Genomic DNA, 26,925 nt, shown 5'->3' with positions numbered 1-26,925 from the left:
AAATACGGTTCCCAATCCGAGACAACGAGAATCAGCTGACTCCAATTAGGAATCGCCTCAGGCAGCCAAGCCTAACTAGACACACCCCTAATAATACACACTCCCAATTAATACAAACCCCAATACGAAATACAACATATAAACCCATGTCACACCCTGGCCTACCCAAACAATAAACAAAAACACAAGATACAATGACCAAGGCGTGACAAATATCTGATCAATTAGTCTTCTAATTATTATTATTTACCTCACTTTAGTCTCATTCCAAAAGTCGGAAATTGTTGGTTATCTGCATGAACCCAGTCTTCTCTATGAATCATCCATACATCAATTGTCTTAAATCATTTATTTACTAACTAAATAATCACAGAAATGCATAAATAAACCAACAGTAGATATGGTTACAAGTAAATGATAGCGGAAGTTTCCCTAGTGGGATAAACTGGTATCGCGGCTTGGTGGACAAAAGGGAAGTGGGGGTCGACTGTGAAAGACGGGAATTACGCAAATGAGTCACTACACACTTGATAATTATATTAATTTAAATGCTAATCCTTTTCACAAGAACGGTCACTCATTCGGGAATAATTGCAATCAATATATATTTACGCTGAGTGTGTCGTCCTAATATCTGTTGGAATCGTCCGTCTTTCTGTTGGAGAGTTCGCCTGATCGTCTCTCGTGGCTAGAATGGATACTTCAGAGTCCCATTTCAGAAATGTTCTTGTAGATAGATGTTTTGGCGGTTGTCGGACTTCGCGTTCAATGGTACAGAATTCCTAGCTGCAGACTAGTAATTAGTATCAAATATTTGTTCTTATTCTGTCGGTATCGATAGTCTCAGAGTTTAACCACGTGGTATGGTTAAGAATTCAGCAATCTACTCAAACCTTAGCCCTCTCGGTTATCGAGGTAAGCTGGTCTCTACTCTAACCATAGCCGTCTCGTAATTGAGGTAAGCTTGGTCTGCAGATGATTCTCCAGGTGGGGATATATTCGGAAGAGCAGAAAATGGCTGTCCCATGACGCCAGATCAATCTGTGCTGTGCTCATAGGGCGGGCCAATCAATCAGGTCTGTGCTCATGGGGCGGGCCAATGACTTAGTTAACTTTAAAGGGAATTGGGTTCCCTTAAACAGTTTAAATTAACAGCTTCTATCTCAAGGCTATCAGACTGTTAAACAGCCACCACTAACATTGAGATGGTTTGGGATGGTTTGGGATGAGTTGGACCACAGAGTGAAGGAAAAGCAGCCAACAAGTGCTCAGCATATGTGGGAACTCCTTCAAGACTGTTGGAAAAGCATTCCATGTGAAGCTGATTGAGAGAATGTCAAGAGTGTGCAAAGCTGTCATCAAGGCAAAGGGTGGCTACTTTGAAGAATCCAAAATATAAATATATTATGATTTGTTGAAAACGTTTTTGCTTACTAAATGATTCCATATGTGTTATTTAATAGTTTTGATATCCTCACTATTATTCTACAATATAGAAAATACTAAAATAAAGAATAACCCTTGAACGAGTAGGTGTGTCAAAACTTTTGACTGGTACTGTATATATATATATATATATATATATATATATATATACAGTACCAGTCAAAAGTTTTGACACACGTATATACATAGCTAAACAGACTAAACAGCCCCACCGGGTCACCACTGCACGACTTAATACTGATTTGATTTATGTGGTTAAAAGGTCAGCAAAGCTTTTAGAAGTTTGGTTGTCCGCGTGGGTTTATCGCTGATCGTGTATCATTCATTCAACTGAAGTTTGAGTAGCGGCCAACTGTGTGCGTGTGAGTGGATAAGAACGTGCGTGTGAGTGGATAAGAACAGTTGCAAAATGTTGACAACTTGTGGGAAGGGGAGAGAGAGAGTGAGTGGGAGTGAAAGAGAGGGAGAGAAGAGGAGGGTAAAAGAGGGAGCCACTTGTCCACGAGGAGTTTAGAGTACTTGGCACGATTTACCTCAGTAGCAATGAGGTCTCTAACTGGTCCCTCGTGTCTGCTTCTGTTTTTCATGGTGACCCTCCAGACCCTGAACAGCACCCACGCGAATAGGATAATCACGGAGAAACCGGGCCGCGTTGATTCATCTGAGAGCGGTAAGAGTGCGCATCGCCTGTTCTGTGTTCGGTTTAGCGCTGGTCAGAGGAAAACCTCAGGGTGGCGGATGCACGCGATACAGTATATGTGAAGAAAAGTGTGATTGTTTTATTAACTTCTCTTGCAAAGACCCTGAGAGGGTCTGCTAAAATTTTAGCATACCCTCTCATCCAGTGCGACTTATCGTAATGAGTGCATACATTTTCACACTGGGACCCCGTGGGAATCGAACCCACAACCCTTGCGCCATGCTCTATCAACTGAGCCATACTGGACTAACTAACTCATTTTACGCAAATACAACTTGTAAGTTGTCATCTGTTTCCTACATTCCATCTTAACTTGTAAATTGCTCAAATGTGATTAGCATTTAGGCTAAACAGCCGATAACATTCATTAGTAAATTATGTTATGCTATGATTAATCAATATAACCTATGCGATTTTTCTTCTTTCCCAATAAAATAAAGAATGCTATAGGATTGTGAAAACTGTAATATTTTGTTATATTTCTGTCAGAATCCTATTTGGGAAAAACCTCCTCAGTAAGGCTACAAGGCCTTAATATTGAATAGAGATATTAGTTATCCAATGATAGGTCATACAAATTTCAGTTCTCCAAATGATAGGTCATACAAATTTCAGTTCTCCAAATGATAGGTCATACAAATTTCAGTTCTCCAAATGATAGGTCATACAAATTTCAGTTCTCCAAATGATAGGTCATACAAATTTCAGTTCTCCAAATGATAGGTCATACAAATTTCAGTTCTCCAAATGATAGGTCATACAAATTTCAGTTCTCCAAATGATAGGTCATACACATTTCAGTTCTCCAAATGATAGGTCATACAAATTTCAGTTCTCCAAATGATAGGTCATACAAATTTCAGTTCTCCAAATGATAGGCCATACAAATTTCAGTTCTCCAAATGATAGGCCATACACATTTATTTAGCCTATGGCATGTACAGGCTGTGGATATTCACTGTCCCAATGTTGTGGAGTGCTACTGTATCAGACCTTTCAGCCAACCCTCTTGCCCCCCTTACAGACACTTGCATTCCATTGCCATGGCGACCAGTCCTAAATAATTGTGTGCTTTTCTTTATTCCAGGGCTTGGGTTGAAGGAGCATTTTCTGATTGTTACACAGCACAATAGGCTGCGCAGCTGGGTCACCCCCATGGCCGCTAACATGCAAAAAATGGTTAGTTGCCTTGCCTGCCTTTCATTATATTTCTTGTGTGTGTGTGTGTGTGTGTGTGTGTGTGTGTGTGTGTGTGTGTGTGTGTGTGTGTGTGTGTGTGTGTGTGTGTGTGTGTGTGTGTGTGTGTGTGTGTGTGTGTGTGTGTGTGTGTGTGTGTGTGTGTGTGTGTGTGTGTGTGTGTGTGTGTCAGTTTGTCTGTCTGTTTGTATGTCTGCCCGTCTGATTGGGGAGGATAGGCTGGTCCTAGCTCTATGATGGCAACTTCTACCCGGAGCTGTAAGCAAATGTAACTATGCCGACTGCCGTGCTGCCATGCAGGCTGGCCCCTTTGAAACACATCACTGATTTACATGGCTGCTGCTGCCTGCTGGACACCAAGGTCACCTTAAATAGAGCTCTGCCAGAAACCCTCCCCTGTACTCTTTCCCATGCTCCCAATTACAGTTTGTCACAGAGTCTGTCTCTTGGTTAACCGAGCCCTTGGTAAAGGCCCTCCATTTGATCCATGATTTATTACACAGCTATATATTATATCCAAAGGTACTGTACAGATCAGTTGAAATCGTATCCTCATAAGTAGTCACAGTTCCTCCCTCTCTGAGGGTATCCCCATTTCCCCATCTCTAACAACTAAAGAAAGGCAGCGACACCAGAGATTTCTCACAGGGTATCTTCTGTTGAAACGTTGATATTCCCAACAGTGAGAGACAGTGGGGATCAGTGTGTAAATGTAGACAGTGCATGTTCCATTCACGGGGGCACTGACATCACAGCTGTTCTGTATGGTGCTGTCTGGCAGGGTGTTAATGCTGAAGGCCATAAACACTTTGTGGGGTGGATCTGGGATCTGTCCCTGGGGCTCTGAGATAGATATATCTGTTAGGGACCAGGAGGATTACATACTGTGTCTCTCTGTCTCTACTCAAACTAACAGGCAGGATAGATGTTAAATCAGTGTGTGTAGATGAAGTCAATGGCAGCGCCTCCCTGGTGGCTCAGTTAGATTTAGGGTTTCCTCACTTTTAGAATCGTTGTTTGCCCGCAGACTGACTAGTCATGTGAAAATTACAGCGACTAGTTGTATACAGTCCCTCAGCAAGCATTCAGACCCCTTGACTTATTCTACATTTGGTTGTGTTCCAGCCTGAATTCAAAACGGATTACATTTTTTTGTCCCTCTCACCCATCTACACACAATATCCCATAATGGCAAAGTGAAAACATGTTTTTAGAAATGTTTGCAAATGTATTGAAAATGAAATACAGACATATTTAATTGACATACGTATTCACACCCCACATTTACATTTACATTTAAGTCATTTAGCAGACGCTCTTATGCAGAGCGACTTACAAATTGGTGCATTCACCCCTGAGTCAATACTTTGTAGAAGCACCTTTGGCAGTGATTACAGTAGAGAGCCTTTCTGGGTAAGTCTCTAAGATCTTTCCACACCTGGATTGTGCAACATTTTCCCATTATTCTTTTCATAATTATTCAAGCTCTGTCAAATTGGTTGTGAATTATAGCTGGACAGCCATTTTCAGGCCATAGATTTTCAAGTAGATTTAAGTTAAAACTGTAACTCACTCACGGTTTCCTTCCTCTCCGGCATCTGAGTAAGGAAGGACACCTGTATCTTTGTAGTGACTGGGTGTATTGATACACCATCCAAAGTGTAATTAATAACTTCACCATGCTCACTGGGAAATTCAATTTCTGATTTCTTTATTTTTATCCGTCTACCAATAGGTGCCCTTCTTTGCGAGGCTTTGGAAAACCTCCCTGATCTTTGTTGTTGAATCCGAGTTTGAAATTCACTGCTCGACTGAGGGACTTCACAGATAATTGTACGTGTGGGGTCCAGAGATGAGGTAGTCATTCAAAAATCATGTTAAACACTATTATTGCACACAGTGTGAGTCCATGCAACTTATTATGTGACTTGTTAAGCACATTTTTACTCCGTACCTTATTTAGGCTTGCCATAACAAAGGGGTTGAATACTTATTGACTCAAAACATTTCAGATTTTCATTTTTAATTAATATTTTTTAAATTATGGGGTATTGTGTGTAGGCCAGTGTCAAAACAATCTCAATGTAATCCATTTTGAATTCAGGCTGTAACACAAAATGTGGAAAAAGTCAAGAAGTGTGAATACTTTCTGAAGGCAATGTAAATTAATCTTAACTGAACTTAATTGAACTAAATTGAAGAAGTTGTAGTTTTAATCACTGATTAGGTAATGCAGACTAACGGTCTCAGGGATAGTCTCATGATTTCCACTTAAACACTCAGATAAAGTGAGACAAAACAAGCATGTTACCAAAGGACTGAGTGAATAGTGTGGGTGGGCACTGTGCAGCCTGAAACAACACTAATGAGGGACAAGCCTCCAATGATAATCCCCCTGTTTGTTGAGTCAATGAGAACCACTGGGCATTTTCTCCATATCTGATGCCATCTATTTATCAGGGATCAAGGTAAGACCCAGATGCAGTCTGTCAAAGTAATAATGTTTATTGTGGCACAGGGGCAGGCAAAGACAGGCATGGGTTGAAAATCCAGGGTACGGCAAAGGTACAGGACAGCAGGCGGACTCAGGGTCAGGGACAGGCAGAGTTCAGTAATCCAGAGGTGGAGCAAAGGTACAGGACAGCAGGCGGACTCAGGGTCAGGGACAGGCAGAGTTCAGTAATCCAGAGGTGGAGCAAAGGTACAGGAGGGCAGGCAGACTCAGGGTCAGGGACAGGCAGAGTTCAGTAATCCAGAGGTGGAGCAAAGGTACAGGAGGGCAGGCAGACTCAGGGTCAGGGACAGGCAGAGTTCAGTAATCCAGAGGTGGAGCAAAGGTACAGGAGGGCAGGCGGACTCAGGGTCAGGGACAGGCAGAGTTCAGTAATCCAGAGGTGGAGCAAAGGTACAGGAGGGCAGGCAGACTCAGGGGGGCGGGTACAGGGTCAGGATAGGCAATGGTCAAAAACCAGGAGGACGAGGAAAGAGGCTGGGAAACGATAGGAGCTGACAGGACAAATGCTGGTAAGCTTCAATGAACAAGATGAACTGGCAACAAACAGACAGAGAACACAGGAATAAATGCACAGGGATAATTGGGAAGAAGGGCGACACCTGGAGGCGGGTGGAGACAAGCACAAGGACAGGTGAAACAGATCAGGGCGTGACACTTTTACTGTGCCAGTCTTATCTCCCTTATCTCAAGCTTACATTGCATAAGGACAGACGATGACAGAGGACAATCAGTGGATAATGAAACACAAAACAGTGGGGTTGGATAGTATGTCCTAGAGGCCTAATGGCTGTTTCGTCCAAAACCGTCACTTATCATAGATTGCGTTCTCAAAGCCCATGTATACACATAGAGCAGAGTTCCTAGACTGCTGCTAAGCATCTGCAAACTGCACATAGCTGATAACACTTAATGAGAAAAAGAGGATGAGGATATTATCATGCTGTATTCAGGACTGTGGTATTACAGGTCATTTGCTTGCGAAGGCCGATGGAGGAATCCCGGGCGAGCTGAAGAAGCATATTAAGGAGCTTTACTGATAAACGCTTAAAAGGCTCAGGGCTTTAGCTGCGTTTGTGATTCTCTTTGAGGAATTTCCACCCAGGCAGGGCAGCAGGCGTGGGTAAGTGCTGTCTCATTGTGTTGGTAAAGATATTATAGTGTGGCCCTGCAGCATCCTCCCTCTTCTTCTTCTCTTCAGGAGATAAAAGAGCAGCGCTCCACACAGTTTCACAAATGAGGCACTTCTCTCTCTGTACTCAGTCCATAACCTCTGGAGGTTCACCGAGGGCTGGGGAAGCCTGTCTGACAATAGGAGGTACTTTACTTCAAATACAGAAATGGAAATTAAGTATTTTCTTTTGGTGTAAGACAGGAGAGTGTGGCATTTGTTTAACGTCTACTCGTTGCAGAAATTCATTTTCTCGTTGTAATGACGTCATTTCAAGTTTTGTATGCTGGGTATGTGTGAGAGAAAGTGTATAGGCTATGTGTGCATCTGTAGCTAAGTAATTTACAGTACTTTACGTCAAAGTTCAACCCACTTAATGTCTCCACTTAGCTGAGGACTCTCACGGCTAAAAGACAGTTTTGAGTGGGCATGAAAATATCCCCTGGGAAACAGTGTTCCTGCTGATTGTCACTTTGCTATTAAAAGCTCTGTGCTGTCTTGGCTTATTTTATGGACTGCACTCCTTGCCAACATCAATTCCTCAGCTATAAGTTGTTGCCTTTACGGACCATAACAGAGTAAGACTCAACATACTCTTATGTCTGGTCTTTGCTTCACTCCTGTACTTACTTAAATGGAACATTCAAGAAGGGGACTTGCCCGGTGACCCTGCTCCCCTCTGGTGGCATCAAAGCGTGCGCTGATGATTTTGACCAGGAGACATCAGAGGGAACAATGTGCTCAAAGGGGCTTAGCACAGACTCTTAATTAGCTGTCACTCCCCTGACATCTGGACATCCCTCCATTCATCAAACAACAAATGTCCTATGATGAGGAAGTAGTGCTAATGATGAAGTTAGTCCCACAGGAAGCAACATCATCCTTTCCAAGCTCTTTATAATATGGCATGAATACTCCCATACACTGGGCCTGCTGTATTCTCTCCAATGTTTTCATGTGTCAGTCATAAGACCTTCATCTGAGTTTTAGTAGGTATTTTCCTTCATAAATTGAAACACATGTCTCCAGTTAGTGTTTTTGAGTATTAAGGATCTCTTACTTCACTGCAAGGTAGAATAATTGACAAACGGGTCAGTGTTCCCTTTTAGAAGGCCCTTAAATATTAACACTAATGTGCCAGAGGAAGATTAACTTAAAAGGTGACAAGGTGAAAACTCCCCTCTTTTCACCTGTCAGTGGACCAATTCAAGCCACTGTGGAGGAAATTACACTGATTTGTTTGGCTGTCTCATTCTGGCTCCTCTCTAAGGGGGGTGTTTTTTATAACACACATTCAGGTGAAAACACCAGCTGTGAGCTCTGCTGAGTACACACAGGCAGGCTGTGAGCTGTGGCTATCAGTAGGACAGGAGTGGCCTGGAGAGTCTGTTTGTGTTGGGGCCCTCTCAAGGTGATGGAAGGCTGGCATAATCTCTGAGGAGCAATGCTGTGGTCCCCTATTTATGCCCCTCTAACTGACTTCGCTGATCCTACAGCTAATGTTTTAAATTTTACCTTTATTTAACTAGACAAATTCTTATTTTCAATGACAGCCTAGGAAAAGTGGGTTAACTGCCTGTTCAGGGGCAGAACGACAGATTTGTACCTTGTCAGCTCGGTTGTTTGAACTAGCAACCTTCCGGTTACTAGTCCAACGCTCTAACGCTCTAATCACTAGGCTACCCTGCCGCCCCAATGTACTATGCAGTAATCATGTACCTATGATGAGATTCATACTGTAAGCACTGAGGCGTTGTGCCCTAGTTGGATGTCCACTGTGTGCAGCTCACCCTGCACTAACATAACATGAGCATATCTACTTCTGCAAAATGTTCCAGTAAAGCACTGAAAACAAGTAAGCATCCCAGAAAAGTGCTCCAAATAGCCAACATTAACATATGTAGCTTAAGAAACAAGGTTCATGAAATCAATAATATGATATTCATATTCTGACTATCTCTGAAACTCACTTAGATAATACCTTTGATGATACAGTGGTAGCAATACAAGGTTATAACATTTACAGAAAAGACAGAAATGCCAATGGTGGAGGTGTTGCTGTTTTATATTCAGAACCACATTCCTGTAAAGCTTAGAGAGGATATGTTAAATACAGGTCTTCACAGTCCCCAAGTCCAGAACAGACTATGGGAGGCGCATAGTATTACATAGAGCCATGACTACATGGAACTCTATTCCATATCAAGTAACTGATGCAAGCAGTAATATTAAAAACAGATACAAATACACTTTGTGAAACACCTGTGAAGAAACACTAGCATAGGCACAGTCGCATGCATACACACACACGAAAACATACTCACTATACACACACATGTACTCATGGATTTTGTATTGTATATATGTGGTAGTGGTGGAGTAGGGGCCTGAGGGCACACAGTGTGCTGTGAATGTATTGCAATGTCTTTAAAATTGTATAACTGCCTTAATTGTGGTGGACCCCATGTAGAGTAGCACTAATGGGGATCCATAATAAATACAAATACAGGGCTCGTAGGCCACCTTGCTTAGCCGGAATCCTCCCCTAAGTGCACCAGCTTTGAAAGCAGAGATCACCTTTCAGCCTCCCAGGGTGTCCGGTGTTCACCATCCTGACTGTGTAGTTTATTTAGGACTGTCTTGTTTAAGATCAGGTACCATCACATGGCCTGTGTTGGCCTTTAGCGAAGGGATAGCACACTTGCTGTTGTTGATCTATTTAAGGCCTATGAGGATGAGATAGTATACTCAGTGACCTAATGGTCAGCTGGCAGAGCAGCAGAGTCACTGTGCCATGGTCTGTGCTCATACAACCAACTTTCTTTCTTTCTCTCCCATACTCCCACACAGTCTGTCATTTTATCGATCTCCCCATCTGTCCCTGCCTAAATACCGTATCCATTTTAGGCTATCGATTTTCAGAGCCAAGCAACTAAGTCTTCAGAAGAAACCTTGTCAGTGAACATGAACAGTAGGAGGATAAATGGAGAGCCTGGCATGGGAGTGTCCCAAAAGCAAAATGTGTCCCTGAAAAAGAGCCCTTTAGGTCACAAAGAGAGGAAGTCGGTCTGTCACCCTCAGTCATGGGAAGGTAGTTCCCCATTGTATTTGTTTAAACATGTGTGTGTGTTGTCTCCCCCTCTTCCTCATATCTGTAGGACTGGAGTGAAAAGCTGGTCAAACTTGCCCAGGGGAGGGCAAAGTCCTGCCACACAAATCCCGCTCCTCAGGACCAACCGCTCCGCCACATTGGCTGGAACACCCATTATTCAGCCCATGCTACCAGCTCATTTGCTGAGGTCATTGACTCATGGTTCGAGGAAGGGCGGGATTACATGTACCTGAGTGGGCAATGCAGAGAGAATGCTACCTGCCAACACTACACACAGGTAATGGTTAACAGTACTGGATCTGCCAACTGTGCAGAAACCCTAAGTAACTTTGTCAAAACAAGAAGTCTTAATTCAACTCTCAATTCAATTTGAGTTTGTGTTGCCCACATGCCAATACATTGTGTCGCCAATATACTCCCTTTCCCACTCTGTTTCTCTCCAACTCTGTCTGTCCGTCTGTCCGTCTCACTCTCGCTCTCTCTCTCTCGCTCTCTCTCGCTCTCTCTCGCTCTTGCTCTCGCTTTCGCTCTCTCTCTCACCTGTAGTTGGTGTGGGCCACCTCCAGTAATGTGGGCTGTGCCAGACAGTTGTGTCTGAGGGGTGATGCTCTCTGGGAACTGTTTGTCTGTGCATACTCCCCTGGGTAAGAACACTACTTGTATACCTGATGTCAGACTTCCCCTACTGTTTTAGTACTCAGCCTTTGTGTGTGATATGTCTCTGCAGGGGTAACTGGGAGGTGAATGGGAGGTTGGTGGTGCCCTATGTGGCTGGTTTCTCCTGTTCTCTCTGCACCTCTTCCATGTCAGGCTGCTTCAGACTGTGGGACCATGTGGGAGGACTGTGTGGTGAGACCCCTATAGAGAACACTCTCATTCATTAAAGGTAGACTCAGTGATATTATGTTGCCACGAGCAGCACCGCAGATATTGCGATGAGTGAGAGTATCTGCGCATGTGCATGGGTTTGCTTCACACTGTTACAGTAGTGAAGTTTAGCCTCGCACTTCAACGCTCTTATATGCTGACCAGACCGGACACCTCGTGTGCGCGAGCATTGCAAAATACATTTTGAAATCCATGTTATTCAATTATTGCACCCACACTGCTCGCACGCACCAACGAGCATCTGCGTTGCCAAGGGCAAAAATAGAACTCCTTTCTATTTCTGACGCAGATCGCACTGCAAGTCCTGCCTCTCCCATCTCCTCATTGGTTTATAGAAGCAGGTACCCACGTGCTATTCGTTATATCCACGTGAGTGATTGAAAGACGAAAGACGTTTTTCCGGTTGTCGTGGTAATACTATGAAAGTGTGGATGCCAATCACCATATAAGTTCAAAGATGAAAAAGCCTGGAAGGAGGAGAGATGACTAGAAACGATTCGGTTGTCCGATTTATGTGTGGATTAATTGTCGGAGTAGAGGACCATGTGCATTTCAGGTAAAATAACAACTCAATGTTTATATCCCAGGACAAATTAGCTAGCAACATCAAGCTAGCTAAATAGGACAAATTAGCCAGCAAGTACAGGCTAACTAGCTAAATTGCCATACATGTTTAATGCTTTTCAACCTGTCCCCAAATGAATGTCATTGGTTCAGAGTTTGTTTTGATATTTTAACCTGCGTGTCATGGTCGCGTTTGGTGTAGGGGGATAAAATAAATGTATGCGCGATGGCGCACACGCGCAGCCTGTTTGGGCTCCGTGTTTTTTTGTTTGTTTGTTTTTTGAGGGATGATCAGCTTAATATTGCTTCCAATGTAATTGTCTGCATCATTTCCAATCCCCCCATATTTTGGGGGTAAATATATATATCCATACATGCATGCATACATATACACACACACACCTATATAGACATACATACTTTTTTAAAGAATATACCTTTACTATTATTCCCCGCAAGCCCTACCGCCGATCCCCCAATTGGAGTAAACTAATAAACACTTCTGCTTTTACCTTCAATTTATACATCTTACACACATTTTACAGACACAGTCTACTTTACAATAGTTCTCTCTTGTTTGTTCTTAGTCCTTCCTCTATTTATGATGTCCATCCAGTTTGATTTCTATTTGTAACTATGCTATTACACAGACGTTCCGAACCTATATACATTTTACAGATCCCGTATGCTTTACATTGTTTATCTTGTTAGTAGTCCCACCCTTCAGCTTCATTCAACCCCTCCCATCTATCTTTCAACATCATCCATTTCGGATTTAAATTTGCCATATATTTTTCAACTGTGCTGTGATGCTTCATAAAATAATTGAACCTTCCTATTCTCATAGATTCGTAGATTCTACAGATTGTAAATTAAAAATAAACATTTTTGCTAAAATAATTATTATATTATTGATTGATTGACTATGGCTTTTCAAATCACCCAGTATTGCTATCTGTAGTGTTAGTTCCAGGCAAATGTTGCAATTCTTCAGCCATTCCTGGACCTGTGACCAAAAACCAGCTACATATGGACAATACCAAAATAAATGATCTAATGACTCTGCCTCCTCACAGCAGAATCTGCAGAGCTGGGAAGATTGTATCTCCCATATATATAACATTCTATTACTTGCAAGAATTTTATATAGTAATTTATATTGAAACGTGAAGTTTTGCGCATCAAGTCATAAACCATGTGCCATGGAATGGGTACATCAAAAATCGCTTCCCAACTATTTTGCAATTTATATGGCACAGCTGTCAGTTTTTTGGTCCTTAAATGAAATTGGTATATGTTTTTATTTATCATACTTTTGTTTAACCATTTATGTTCTTTAATACAAGGCCGACAGACAAGTTCCTTACTTTTTTCCCCTTCTACTTGGCTCTTCCATTTTTGTGGTAATGCTGCAATTAATTGGTTGTAATTTTGTGTTTAGCAGACATTTCCATATGTCTGTGTTAGCTGCATGTGTGACATAACTCCACCAGTCCTATTTATATCATTCACTAAAATTATACCTTTTTTTAAATTTCTTCGATAAATACAGTTTTTTAATCAATAAGTATATTTGAATTTAACCACAATATTTGTTGTACTATTTGTTCCGTCCTTTCAGGTGAATTAAACTGAAATTGCAACCATCTTTCTAAGGCTTGTTTAAAATATAAAGATATTTTGGAGATTATTTCCTTTTCAAACAACTGAAAGTGAGCAGGTGTAATCAGGAAGGGGAAAAGGCCCTTACTGAACATAGGATGAGACATTCGTACCAATTGACTAGAGAACCAGTTTGGATTTAAGTATAACTTTTGTATGACTGATGCCTTTAGTGAGAGGTCTAATGCTTTAATATTTAATCATTTCTGCCCACCAAATTCATATTCGTTATATAAATTGGCCCTTTTAATTTTATCTGGCTTGCCGTTCCAAATCAAATTGAATATTTTTTGTTCATATAATTTAAAAAGCAGGTCACTAGGTGTAGGCAAAACCATAAGCAAATAGGTCAACTGTGATATAACTAAGGAGTTAATCAGGGTGATTTTTCCACAAATAGACAGGTATTTTCCTTTCCAAGGTAGCAAGATCTTATCTATTTTTGCTAACTTTCTATAAAAATATATTGGAGTGAAATAATTTCTTTCTTTTGGAATTTGTATACGGAGTATGTCCACATCTCCGTCAGACCATTTAATTGGTAAACTACACGGTAATGTAAAATGGGCATTTTTTAGTGATCCAATACGTAATACATAATTTGCATTTAATCCAGAGAGGATAGCAAAAGTATCTAGATCCTCTAAGAGGCCGTGCAGAGACTCCAATTGTGGTTTTAAAAGAAAACATGAATCATCAGCGTACAATGACACCTTAGTTTTTAAGCTCCGTGTTAGTTGTTGCTGAAATTGACCCTCTATGCTGTTTATTTTGTGAACCTATGTCATATAAATTAGTCTATCTTTAAATTAGGGAAAAATGTTAGCATTTTAATCATATTAGCTGTTCCTTACTCAAAGTAGTATCTATTTCAACCAACTCTGTTCTCTACAGATTTTTTTCTTAGAATCTCTTTAGTGCACTAAAAGCGACGTATCACCTCTATTGAAGATGACAGTTCATTATCTATTTTGAGCCAAAGACGTTAAGTGTATTTTTTGCCTCACTTAAAGTATTGTCATGTGAAGGGGTTTTCACCTAATCCGGTTTAACAGTATAGCCAACACTTAACCACTTACCATGCAATTATGGCCTTGTCAGATAACAAGCACCAACTGGAGGCTAAATGTATTCATGGAAAAATGAAGATTTTAAGCAAAGCTATTTAGAAAATTGTATCTGTGTTCCAGAGACCCCCAGGAATCCATGTCGTATGAGCTGTGGGCAGCATGGTCGTCTGAACATCTCCTCCTGCCAGTGTCATTGTGGGCCTAGATTCACTGGACGATTTTGTCAGGGTACCAGCCTATGTGCTCGTGTTTACCAGTCTGACAGTCTACCACAGTCATTATTATCTCTGTGTGTCTGACGAGCCATGCTCTGCAGTGTGTGTGTTCAGGTATCTCTGTAGGTGCATCATGGTCGATATACTGTATGTGACTGTGTGTGTGTGTTTCAGTGCGCTGCAGTGTGAAGTGTGTGCACGGCCGCTACAAGGAAGAGGAGTGCTCCTGCAAGTGTGATGTTGGTTATGGAGGTGCTGAGTGTGCAGGTGAGTGTGATATTGGTTATGTGGGCGGTGAGTGTGATGTTGGTTATGTGGCGTTGAGTGTGATGTTGTTTATGGCGGTGCTGAGTGTGATGTTGGTTTTGGGGGTGCTGAGTGTGCAGGTGAGTGTGATGTTGGTTATGTGGGCGGTGAGTGTGATGTTGTTTATGGGGGTGCTGAGTGTGATGTTGGTTTTGGGGGTGCTGAGTGTGATGTTGTTTATGGGGGTGCTGAGTGTGATGTTGGTTTTGGGGGTGCTGAGTGTGATGTTGTTTATGGGGGTGCTGAGTGTGCAGGTGAGTGTGTATGTGTGTGGGAATCAGGGTTGTGGTCAATTCCATTTAAATTCCAGTCAATCCATGAGTTACATTGAAATTCCAATTCTTTACTGTTTGAATTTAAAAGTAATTGACCCCAACCCTGGTGGGAATAAGTTTATGTAGCTAATGTGGCACAGTCTCACCATTACTTTTAACCAGAATGAACCAGACTCCTGTCATCATTGTATCTAAGCCAATGCACCCTTTTTCTATTAAGCTTCAGCCTGATTAGATTCAAGTTGTATCTGCTAGTTTGAGCCAGTATGGATTCCAATGTTTACTGTGTTCTCAAGCCATATGCATCTCAGGGGTTTTTCTTGTTTGGGCAAAAGATTGTCCTCCATCCTCTCTTCTTCGTCCTCTCTCCTCCATCCTCTCTCCTCTTTGACCTGGAAACCGATAAGGGATCGGGTGGTCGAGCAGTGTGTCAATTCGTCAGTAGGAAGAGTGTCCTCCCCTCCTCGATAGCCACCTTTCGTCGACGATACTTGTGTATCCTATCGCGGAAGAGTTTTGAAGTCTGTCACACCCCCCCCCCCCCCCCCTTGAATCAGCTTTTGTTTTGTCAGAGACTAAGAACATGCACACATTTAAAAACAATATGCTACTTATTGTTTTATCTATAAAATATCTTCATCAACTAACTTAATTTGTTTTGATCACTTTACACATTTATTATGGGATCCACCTCTGTAAACGTAATTTGCCTATTGACGCACAAGTGGAGAAGGACCGTCTCATTTCAAGCGATTGCATTTTCATCCACCTTCACTCTGCTTGCCGACTCTCCTCGATTAACTTTGATGTTTTCCAAAGGAGGCGAGTGAGGACGGAGGAGAGAGGACGTAGGAGTTGAGCAAGTCAAAATGATAAAAGGGCATAGTGTTTATTGCGGATTGCGGATTGCGGTCTGTACATTGAGTTTGAGCCAAGATGGATGGTCAGTGCCTGGTGTCTCCTTTACTGAGGCCTAATGTGTGTTGCTTATGTTTCTGTAGAGAGGCAGCAGTTTCCCTTCCACAGCTGTGACGTGAGGATAGATGGAGAGTGCTTCATGGTGTCTCCAGAGGTCGACACCTACTATGGAGCCAAGACCCGCTGTCAGGTTAGAGAGTGAGAGAGTGAGAGAGTGTGAGTGTGTGAGTGTGTGTAACCCATATTGTGGTGTGTGTTTGGACCCCAGGAGCGAGGGGGGATTCTGGCCCAGATCCACAACCAGAAAGTTCAGGACATCCTCGTATTTTACCTCAGCCAGTTGGAGACCAGCAACGAGGTCACAGACCCTGACTTTGAGACACGCAACTTCTGGATCGGTACGTCACTGTCACTGTCCTTCTATACGTACAGCCAAATAGCTTTGACAAACTGACTTTGGGAGTTTGTGTGAACAGCATTGAGATATCTAAAGGTGAGATAAGGATAAGCGTAAGGTTGTGTGTATTGTGTCCAGGGCTGACATATAAACCTCTAAAGGACTCTTTCCGCTGGGACTCAGGAGAAATCCCCACATACAACAGCTTCGCCTTTGGACAGCCTGACAACCAGGGGTGAGAGAGTCATAACTTTTGACAACTTAATGATAATAGTAACAACAATTATAACTTTGTATTATCACGAATGAATGGATAATCATAAAATAATATTATTGTAGTCAGACTCTACAGTAAGCAGGTGGAATGAGGCACTGCAAATGCGACTCCACTATATTTTTTACTGGAATGAACATATTGATACCATCATGGTTATTCTACATTGTGTGGAACACAGGTATAGTCTCTCGTAGCTTAACATTATCACCTCACCCTCTTGTGTCAGGAGGAGAGAAGCCTTGGCTCATACCCACAACGCATCTCAGAGTAGGAGTGCTGATTTAGGATCAGTTTTTCCTTTTAGATCAAAATGAATATGATTATATGGACAGATCCTAGATCAGTACACCTTATCTGAGATGCTTTGTGGATACGGGCCCGGGACATTGAGGCTACTGTGTTTGAAAGCAGAACTGTTATTTTCTATCTGACCACCAGATGTCTCTGTGTCCCCTCTCTCCATCTCACTCTTCCTCCCCCACTTCTCTCCCTTGTGCCTCTCTCCCTGCAGCTTTGGGAACTGTGTGGAGCTGCAGGCTTCCAGCGCCTTCAACTGGAACGACCAGCGCTGTAAAACACGCAACCGATACATCTGCCAGTACGGTGAGAGAACACAACTCTATGAGAGTTGAGACAAAGAGAAGTGAAAAGAGAGGGAGGGAGAGAGAGGTAGAGAGAAACACACAAGAGATGCTGAGATATTCTAATCAAGGGAATCTGTCCTCACACTGCATCCACTCAGTACCATTAGATGTAGCATTCACTGATACATCTTAAAACTCTCTAAACCTGCAGGTGGTTTAAAACACCTGTTGGACATTGACATCACCATGACAACAGATTAAGAGAGAGACTGACAGCAGCTCGTAAAAAAATCCTGACAGACAGAGAGAAGTTCAAACACTATAGGTAGAAGTTACCTATACAACACAGATCTGGATCAGCTTACCATCCCCAAATCCTACTCTTACCATCACAGCAGAAAACTCTAAACTGACCATAGAGCAGCATGCAAGGGAAAGACATCAGGACCCTAAATCTTTACCTTGTCTCTCTGGCTGAGGGATGCTGGAGTCAAAGTAAGTGTTCAGTATAAAACCCAAGCAGAGAACACATAAACACATCACAGCCCTAACTCCTGATCTGGGTGCAGTGTTTACCGTCTTTGTTTATTAGGGAGAGGCTGTGTGACACGGCCCGCACGTTTTAATGATACACTCAGCTGGAATCAATGGCACTCAGGGCTCCTCATAAAGAGCCTTCTAGAGATCGATATACGTCAGGCCTACAATGGCACCAAGTGTCCAAACACACACACACATTTCTCCCCTCTATAATTCACCTGTGTGATTGATTCAGAATTGGAGGGTGGTATTGTTTGTTTGGGTTTGGTTAATTGTGTGTATTGATCATCCAGGGTTGTACTAATCCAGTCAGTGTTGCTGGACGTTTTTAACAGCTCACCGTTTAAAAGCTCTGAATCTCCTGGTGCCGATTGATGGAAAACCATTGGTTCTCTCTTCTTATAGAGAGAGAAGCCTTTGTGTAGAGAGGGGTCAGTAAAGAGGATTGGAGAGGAGTGTGTGGGTGGGTGGGTGGGTGGGTGGGTGGGTGGGTGGGTGGGTGGGTGGGTGGGTGGGTGGGACCAGAGCTCAAAGTGGAGTGATAAGGCTGGTGAAAACCGAACACATGAGAACACAGCTGGACTAGCTGGGATCATGTTTAGCTCAATCCCCTCTACACAAGCACTCTAAAACAAAAGATTCATTGGAGCAACAAAGAGTGAAATGAATGGATTTGACTGTGATTAATAGCTCCCCTACACACACACACACACACACACACACACACACACACACACACACACACACACACACACACACACACACACACACACACACACACACACACACACACACACACACACACACACACACACACACTCCCTCTATCTCATACCCCCCTGAAGGTATAATTGTGAAGCTGCATTGATGTGTTCTGTTAATTGGCAATAAAATTATAAGTGGAAAGAACAGGGAGCCTGAGGGGTCCACACAATTACCTAGATAGTGTGTGTGTGTGTGTGTGTGTGTGTGTGTGTGTGTGTGTGTGTGTGTGTGTGTGTGTGTGTGTGTGTGTGTGTGTGTGTGTGTGTGTGTGTGTGTGTATATATATACAGTATATATTTTTTTTAGAGAGGGAGGGGTGTGGCTGTTCCAGTGTTCTGCACCATGGGAATTGTGTATCCTCCCCTCCTACCCCTTGACTGTTGGGGGTTCCATTTTGGGCCCTCATTGCCCAAAATGAAAACAAGGCCCAATGAAAGATTACTGGAAAATAGTTTTGTGTGCGTGTTTGCACTCGTGTATGTATGGTGTTTGTGTGCACGTGGGTATGTACTGTATGTGTGTGGGTGTGTACAGTGTGTGTGGTGTGGGTGTGTGTACAGTATGTGTGGTGTGTGTGTGTGCACGTGGGTGTGTACAGTATGTGTGGTTGTGTACAGTATGTGTGGGTGCACGTGGGTGTGTACAGTATGTGTGGTTGTATACAGTATGTGTAGGTGCATGTGGGTGTGTACAGTATGTGTGGTGTGTGTACAATATGTGTGGTGTGTGGGTGTGCACAGTATGTGTGGTGTGTGTACAGTATGTGTGGTGTGTACAGTATGTGTGGTGTGTGGGTGTGTACAGTGTGTGGTGTGTACAGTATGTGTGGTGGGTGTGTGTGGGTGTGTACAGTATGTGTGGTGTGTGGTGTGTGTACAGTATGTGTGGTGTGTGGGTGTGTACAGTGTGTGGTGTGTACAGTATGTGTGGTGGGTGTGTGTGGGTGTGTACAGTATGTGTGGTGTGTATACAGTATGTGTGGTGTGTGTACAGTATGTGTGGTGTGTGGGTGTGTACAGTGTGTGGTGTGTACAGTATGTGTGGTGGGTGTGTGTGGGTGTGTACAGTATGTGTGGTGTGTATACAGTATGTGTGGTGTGTGTACAGTATGTGTGGTGTGTGTATAGTATGGGTGGTGTGTATACAGTATGTGTGGTGTGTGGGTGTGCACAGTATGTGTGGTGTGTGTACAGTATGTGTGGTGTGTGTACAGTATGTGTGGTGTGTGGGTGTGTACAGTATGTGTGGTGTGTGGGTGTGTACAGTATGTGTGGTGTGTGGGTGTGTACAGTATGTGTGGGTGTGTACAGTATGTGTGGTGTGTGTACAGTATGTGTGGTGTGTGTACAGTATGTGTGGTGTGTGTACAGTATGAGTGGTGTGTATACAGTATGTGTGGTGTGTGTGGTGTGTGTACAGTATGTGTGGTGTGTGGGTGTATACAGTATGTGTGGTGTGTGGGTGTGTACAGTATGTGTGGTGTGTATACAGTATGTGTGGTGTGTATACAGTATGTGTGGGTGTGTACAGTATGTGTGGTGTGTGGGTGTGTACAGTATGTGTGGTGTGTGTACAGTATGTGTGGTGTGTGGGTGTGTACAGTATGTGTGGTGTGTGTACAGTATGTGTGGTGTGTTGTGTGTACAGTATGTGTGGTGTGTGGGTGTGTACAGTATGTGCAGTATTTGGGTGTGTACAGTATGTGTGGTGCGTGTACAGTATGTGTGGTGTGTGTACAGTATGTGTGGTGTGTGTACAGTATGTGTGGTGTGTGTACAGTATGTGCAGTGTGTGGGTGTGTACAGTATGTGTGGTGTGTATACAGTATGTGTGGTGTGTGTACAGTATGTGTGGGTGTGTACAGTATGTGTCTATAGAGAAAAGGTGCTCCATTATTAGCCTCCTCCGCTGTGTTGTAGAATATTAATGTTCTCTGCACACTCACGTCTGAATGGAGCCCAGGCTACGATTACTGGGGATTTGGGATACATTCCATACCATTTATTCCCTCTACTCTGTCTGTCTCTATTACTCCTCTGTGTGTGTGTGTGTGTGTGTGTGTGTGTGTGTGTGTGTGTGTGTGTGTGTGTGTGTGTGTGTGTGTGTGTGTGTGTGTGTGTGTGTGTGTGTGTGTGTGTGTGTGTGTGTGTGTGTGTGTGTGTGTGTGTGTGTGTGTGTGTACATCCACAGGTCCAGAGCACATTGCCCTGTGGGAGGTTGGCCGGTGATGAACTCTGCACTCGGGGGTGGAGAGCACAGCATTGGAGGGGTTGGGGAGGTGGGTTGTTTGGGCCGTTCGTTGGACCCGGTCTGGGTGTGTCAAGCAGAAGCTGGTCTTATTGGTCTTATTTCATCCAGTGTTTTTCACTCCAACCCTTGTTGCACATATCCCCTGTTGCTGGTCAGGACTGGGCCCGTCTATCCAGTGCTCAACTGTAGATGGTCCATGGCAGCACAAATCTGTTTTGTACTGTGCAGTTTTCTGTATTGCATATGATTTTTTTCAGACTTAGCTAAATTATGATTCATTTGTGATGTTTGCCATAACTGCCTCCCTTCATTGTCAGTTTGATTGTACAATTCTCCCCAATGCACTGAATGTACAGTACCATGACAACCACTATTTTTGCTTTCTCAATCATCCAGTAAGTGAATTAAAACGGTTTGCTACAATGTGTTGTGGGGTATTTTTCCAGACTGGGTAATTATATTGGTCTCTGTGAGTGTGTATGGTTTTCAGTGAAACTTTTGTGTTCTAGTATGTGAGTATTTGTTTGCAATAGTTTGTGAATGTGGCACTGTGATGTGTGTCCTACACTAGTTTGGGAAGAGGCCAGTTTTACTCCTGTGTGTTGGGAGCGTCTCTGAGGTGACATCACAGACAGTGTCCAGCAATCCCTATGGACCAGGGATGAGTGTGTTCAGCTGTCTGGCAGGCAGCACTAGGAGGGGAGAAGGGGATGAGGGTGGGAGGATGAGGGGAGGAGTCGGCTGCAGAGAGAGGGATTAAACCAACCTGCAGTGCTGCAGTGGAATCATGCAAATGAACAAAGCTGGGAGAAGGTCACCAGGTTAACAGGTGGGCAGTGGAGGATGAAGACGAGCAATAACAGTATGTGTGTGTTTACCATACCTGCATTCATCAGTGGTGTTAATGCCAAGCCCACTACGTAGACGCGCTGCCACTCAACAGCTGATTGGGACAAAAGACAAAACTACTGAAATAGTTGTTTTTAAAATGGAAGTACAATCACCCATATTCACCACATAGCAAGCAAATCAGCCTTGAGAAATCACTATGCATTTACAGTAAAGAATACAGGGAGGCATTTTGACTTACAGTAGGTCATAGTCGGGGTTGTTCTGCTCTACACTGAACAAACTGATAACGTGGTATTGATTGTAGATGCAGTAAGAAATGTAGATACTGTGTTCATGTGATAGACATGCCATAATGCAGATGAAACTGGTTTTCGAGCTTCTAACTGTTTGTATGACAATGTGTGTGCTGCGACTGAGTCTTGATTTACATGTATGCATGTAAAGTGTGTGGGTGCACTAGGGCTGGCTGATATGGCCTAAAAATCAGATCTCAATTTTTTTCACTTATGGGCGATTCATGATATACAGTATCTAGATTATTTTAAGGTTTTTCTAGCTAAGCTTTGTTGTACAATTAAAGGTCAAATACACTGCATTTCAAACAGTCAGCAATAATCAAATGAATTCAGGGCTTGTGAAATTGACCAGGCTATATATAATTACTTTATCTAAATAGTTTAACTGGCTTTCTTTGCAATAATCACTGATCTGGCTTTCAAGTCTGTCTATGAGAAAGCCATTTTTGTTAAAAACCATACATAGTGTACATTCACTAATAATGACTAACGTTGTAGCGGGCATTATAAAAAATGAACACAGGTCTCAAACTAATCTTTATATTTCAAGTTTTTTGCTAGATTACAAGGCAAAACCATTCATTTGTTATGAACACACCCTTCTGTCCATCTCCAACTGTTTGAACAGCATGTCAGCCTGTCCACTGTCATTCTGTGCAGAGCATTACATTTCCAGAATCAATGTTCATTGAGACTCCAGTTTTAGAGAAGTTGAGACATAAAAAGAGTATCAATACCTTCTACTCTATTACAGTAAAATAATATCTCAATGTGTTTCGGTGTCCATGTGACCCATTCTGTTGGACCACCAAACCTCAAATGCAAATAGCGTGTTGAAACCGCTGATCAGAGAGGAAGAAGTGATGTCACCTTTGTTGTTTTGAGAGGCAGGGGGAGGGGCTTGGTGTGTGTGTAAATGGGAAGGGTGCACACCGCCAGAGTTATAATGATGAGATACTCATGTCTCCACCCTAACAATGGGAGTCATTGTCCCAAAGGTGGGAAGGACGGCGACAAGCTTAGGTCCAAAATAAGCCAAAATAAGAGTTTATTTTGGACAGATTCTGGAGAGAGTGAAACCTCTCGCTCTGCCTCTTCCTCTCTGACACGGCACAGAACGAATGAATGAGACGAGACCAAAAAGACAACGTGAGGACATAAACGTTCATTAAATCGAAAATGTAATACAGGCATTTGGAATATCGCACAAAAACAGGCAAATTTGGAATATCGCACTGGATAAAAACATGTTACAGTGTGTGTTTTGAATGAACCACGTGTGTCTGTCTGTCTGTCTGTCTGTCTGTCTGTCTGTCTGTCTGTCTGTCTGTCTGTCTGTCTGTCTGTCTGTCTGTCTGTCTGTCTGTCTGTCTGTCTGTCTGTCTGTCTGTCTGTCTGTCTGTCTGTCTGTCTGTCTGTCTGTGTGTGTGTCTGTCTGTGTGTGTGTGTGTGTGTGTGTGTGTGTGTGTGTGTGTGTGTGTGTGTGTGTGTGTGTGTGTGTGTGTGTGTGTGTGTGTGTGTGCCCATGCTCCATGTAAGAGACAGAGCTCTATCCTAGAGCCAGTGTTAGCGTGACTGGCCGGCCTGCAGCCCGCTGGTCTCATGGTGCCCTCTGATAAGCTGCCGCCGTAGCTCGCCTCAGAATGGAGGCAGTGCCAGTGGAATTAGCTCCCATTGTCATGGTAATAACAGCGATATTACTGCCCTAGTCCGCCACCGACCCACCATTGTAAGGAAACGGGAATGCAATTTCTCCTGGGGCAGCGAGCGGAAGGAGGATGACAATTACTGTTGTGTGTGAGAGGGAAAGTCTCTAAATGACTCTCCATTCAAGCAAGGCCAATGGGCCAGGAGCCAATTAAAGAGGGAGCAGGGGAAGAGCAGCATCCCCAAAACCCACAGCTCTTACACACACACACACACACACACACATATTCAGGGTTACACACACACACACACACACACACGCGCGAGCATACACACATGTTGAGAGGGACAGACTGAGGCACTTCTTTCTCATTGTCAAACACAAGCACGCACGCACGCACGCACACACACACAACACCCCCCAACTGAATTCTCTCAGATACACACATGCATAACTCTAGCGGAGTCTGATTTAACCTTACACCGAGTCTTGTTTAAATATTTGTGTTTGTGGACTTCATAATGCAGCGGGGGTTCGTCTGAGCTGCATGGATCCACTCCCACAGACACCATCCGTCATGATTAAACGCTCCTGTGGTGTTTATGGGATCAGACAGTCTCCTCTGATTCCTACAGATATTTATCTACACAACGAAGTGCCGTTTGAATCACCATGGAGGAAGCCAGGGGTAAAAATGGTGACGTCGTTCACTGCTCTCTTTCACAGAAGAAGAATAAAGTACCTGAATAGCAGCGTAGTGGTAGTGTAGCTGGCGGCATGTGGAGGAGATATGTGGGCCTTTCAGCGGGGAGGAGAGCTCCAGATTAGTCTGGTTAAACCAGCGGCTGATAATCAGCCACAACAATAGAGACAATTACTCAGAGCTCACAGATAACTGAGCTCCCCTTCAGACCCAACCCTTCCTCTCCTCTCCTCCGCTATGGCTCATTTATTCTGGAGGTGTTTCTCTCACTGTCCTTCTATTACTTTTTCTATTATATTCACTGGCTCTGTTCCTCTCTCCCTCTTTCTCTCCCACCTTTTACATCCCTTTCTCTCTCTCTCTCTCTCCCACCTTTTCCATCCCTTTCTCTCTCTCTCTCTCTCCCACCTTTTCCATCCCTCTCTCTCTTTTTCTCTCTCCCATCTCTCTCTCTCTCCCACCTTTTCCATCCCTCTCTCTCTGTTCCTCTCTCCCTCTTTCTCTCCCACCTTTTACATCCCTTTCTCTCTCTCTCTCTCCCACCTTTTCCATCCCTTTCTCTCTCTCTCTCTCCCACCTTTTCCATCCCTCTCTCTCTCTCTCTCTCCCCTCTCTCTCTCTCTCTCTCTCTCTCTCTCTCTCTCTCTCTCTCTCCCACCGTTTCCATCTCTCTCTCTCTCTCCTCTCTCCTATCTCTTTCTCCTCTCTCTCCTCTCTCTTTCTCCTCTCTTTCCTCTCTCTCTCTCCTTTTCTCCTCACTCTTTCTCCTCTCTCTCCTCTCTCTTTCTCCTCTCTCTCCTTTCTCTTTCCCCACTCTCTCTCTTTCCTCTCTCTCTCTCCTCTCTCTTTCTGGGTATATAAGTATGTCAAAGCAGCAGGGCTACTGAAGGCTGCAATCAGTGGTCAATTAAAGCATTTTACATTCCAATGGTAATGAGGGCTCCAATGCCCACCTGCAACGAGGGGGTGAGAGAGGGATGTCTGATTACGACTCTTATGGGGAGGTTGATGGTAGGGGATATAGACAGTAGTAGACAAGGCCTATAGAGTTAGCATAAACCAATGTCCCTCCAGTTATTGGGGGATGCAGTGTGTTCTGGTTTTCATCCCTACCTTTTACTAACTTATTAAGACCTGAGACAGCAGGTGAGTGGATTCTCCAACCAATCAATGGCCCTGATTGCCCAATTAAGGGCCAGCATCAGAGACTGTTTATTTGTTTATTTAACTAGGCAGGTCAGTTAAGAACAAATTCTTATTTAAAATGCCGTTCAGGGGCAGAATGACATTTTTAACTTGTTAGTTCAGGGATCTAGCAGCCTTTCGGTTACTGGTCCAACGCTCTAACCACTAGGCAACCTGCCGCCCCAGTGTTGCCCCCGACGTTCACCCAGATGTGAACCCCTTGTCCCCTGTATAACCTCAATGTGTTTGGGAGAACTAGTTGAAGAGTAAATAACATGCCACTGCTCAGATAAACACTCTACTGTATAGGATAGGTTGATAAGGTGCATCTTTATTTCTCTCCAAGGTACTAATGCATTTCTCATTTATTTCCCAGCCCTCCAAATCCATACACACAAAGCCAATTATATGGTTATGGGGAGAGAGAATTATCAGGGCCCACTGCCTAATAGGAACAGTAACTAATTTTAGCACAAACCAATAACTGAATCTATTCAAAAGGGGAGCTTGTGAATACGCTACAGTTCCCTCATCATTAAACCAATATCTTTTAGCCCTTTATCTACATTATGGGAACATGTTCTCCCTATTCTCTCTTCCCTCTGTCTTTGTCTACTCCTCTCTCCCTCTCTTTATTGCAGACCGAGCGGCCGGCACATTGCATTTGGATGCCAGATGAACTTTGATAAGAGTTAATGAGAAAGCAGCATTGTGCTGTGAGGACAGAATGGCCCTGGCTGCTCTTGAGAGCCTCCTCACCACGAGATGGAGAGAAAAGAACTGCCCACTCCAGCTAGTGTATGTCTGGCAATAGGAGGGGGGAGGAACAGGAAGAGGTCGGATGATAACGGGGAGGGGGGAGGAAGCGTACGTTTTCAGTCAGTGACCACTTTGTCTTGTTATTAACCATTTGACTTACTCTCCCTCTGTTTACATGTTCTCCATCACGGCTGCAGGTTTCATCTCAAAATGGCGTCCCCCGTCCTCAGAATCTACAGCAGCTAACCTGGATGGGACCTCTAACCACACTCTTTATAATAGGGTCGTGTTCAGCTCAGGCCAAGACATTCAACTTGCACTGGAGTGGGACATGGGAAATAGAGTCGATTGGTTTGCTTTAGATGCATTAGTTCCACCTGATGATATTAAGCCATGATAGACAGACTAGGCTCGTTGCAACTCATAGAACTCATAATTCTCCTAAGCAAAGTATAAAATCTATTTATTTTAATGAGCATCTATCATGACTTTTTGTTTTTCCAACGTTTAGTCCCAATGTCTTTATGGACATTATGGACATTGAGAACATTTCAGAATATCCATGAGCCTTTACTGTGAAGATAATGGATTTGACCTGCTGTTTACTTCATCCCAATAAAGTCTTCCTTTGCA

At 43.4% G+C, this 26,925-nt stretch overlaps 1 protein-coding gene across 2 annotated transcripts; it reads left to right on the top strand.

The window, feature by feature from the left end:
• The first annotated feature begins 453 nt into the window (after positions 1-453).
• On the top strand, positions 454-26,925 carry LOC124033701 (C-type lectin domain family 18 member A-like). 2 transcript variants are annotated; one of them, XM_046345892.1, is made up of 13 exons: positions 454-771; positions 2,047-2,116; positions 3,234-3,325; positions 10,185-10,415; positions 10,685-10,782; positions 10,866-10,987; positions 14,443-14,550; positions 14,712-14,804; positions 16,120-16,226; positions 16,305-16,434; positions 16,572-16,668; positions 17,222-17,313; positions 26,490-26,925. In XM_046345892.1, exons 1-13 carry the CDS (start codon positions 694-696, stop codon positions 26,687-26,689), a joined length of 1,518 nt encoding a protein of 505 aa, XP_046201848.1. In that variant the 5' UTR covers positions 454-693; the 3' UTR covers positions 26,690-26,925. The 2 variants fall into 2 exon arrangements, with proteins under 2 accessions (XP_046201848.1, XP_046201849.1); XM_046345893.1 differs by lacking the exon at positions 26,490-26,925 and adding an exon at positions 20,790-21,272.

This window comes from Oncorhynchus gorbuscha, linkage group LG04 (assembly GCF_021184085.1).
Source record: "Oncorhynchus gorbuscha isolate QuinsamMale2020 ecotype Even-year linkage group LG04, OgorEven_v1.0, whole genome shotgun sequence".
NCBI classification, from domain to species: Eukaryota; Metazoa; Chordata; class Actinopteri; order Salmoniformes; family Salmonidae; genus Oncorhynchus; species Oncorhynchus gorbuscha.
This window is presented reverse-complemented; position numbering and strand designations above follow the sequence as displayed.

What these genes read in the sequence shown, in the direction of transcription:
- LOC124033701 (XM_046345892.1), top strand. Translation starts at nt 694, where the DNA reads ATGGATACTTCAGAGTCCCATTTCAGAAATGTTCTTGTAGATAGATGT. An exon ending in GTCGGACTTCGCGTTCAATG is followed by an intron (nt 772 to 2,046) that starts GTACAGAATTCC and finishes GTGACCCTCCAG; the next exon opens with ACCCTGAACAGCACCCACGC. An exon ending in CCGATACATCTGCCAGTACG is followed by an intron (nt 17,314 to 26,489) that starts GTGAGAGAACAC and finishes TCACGGCTGCAG; the next exon opens with GTTTCATCTCAAAATGGCGT.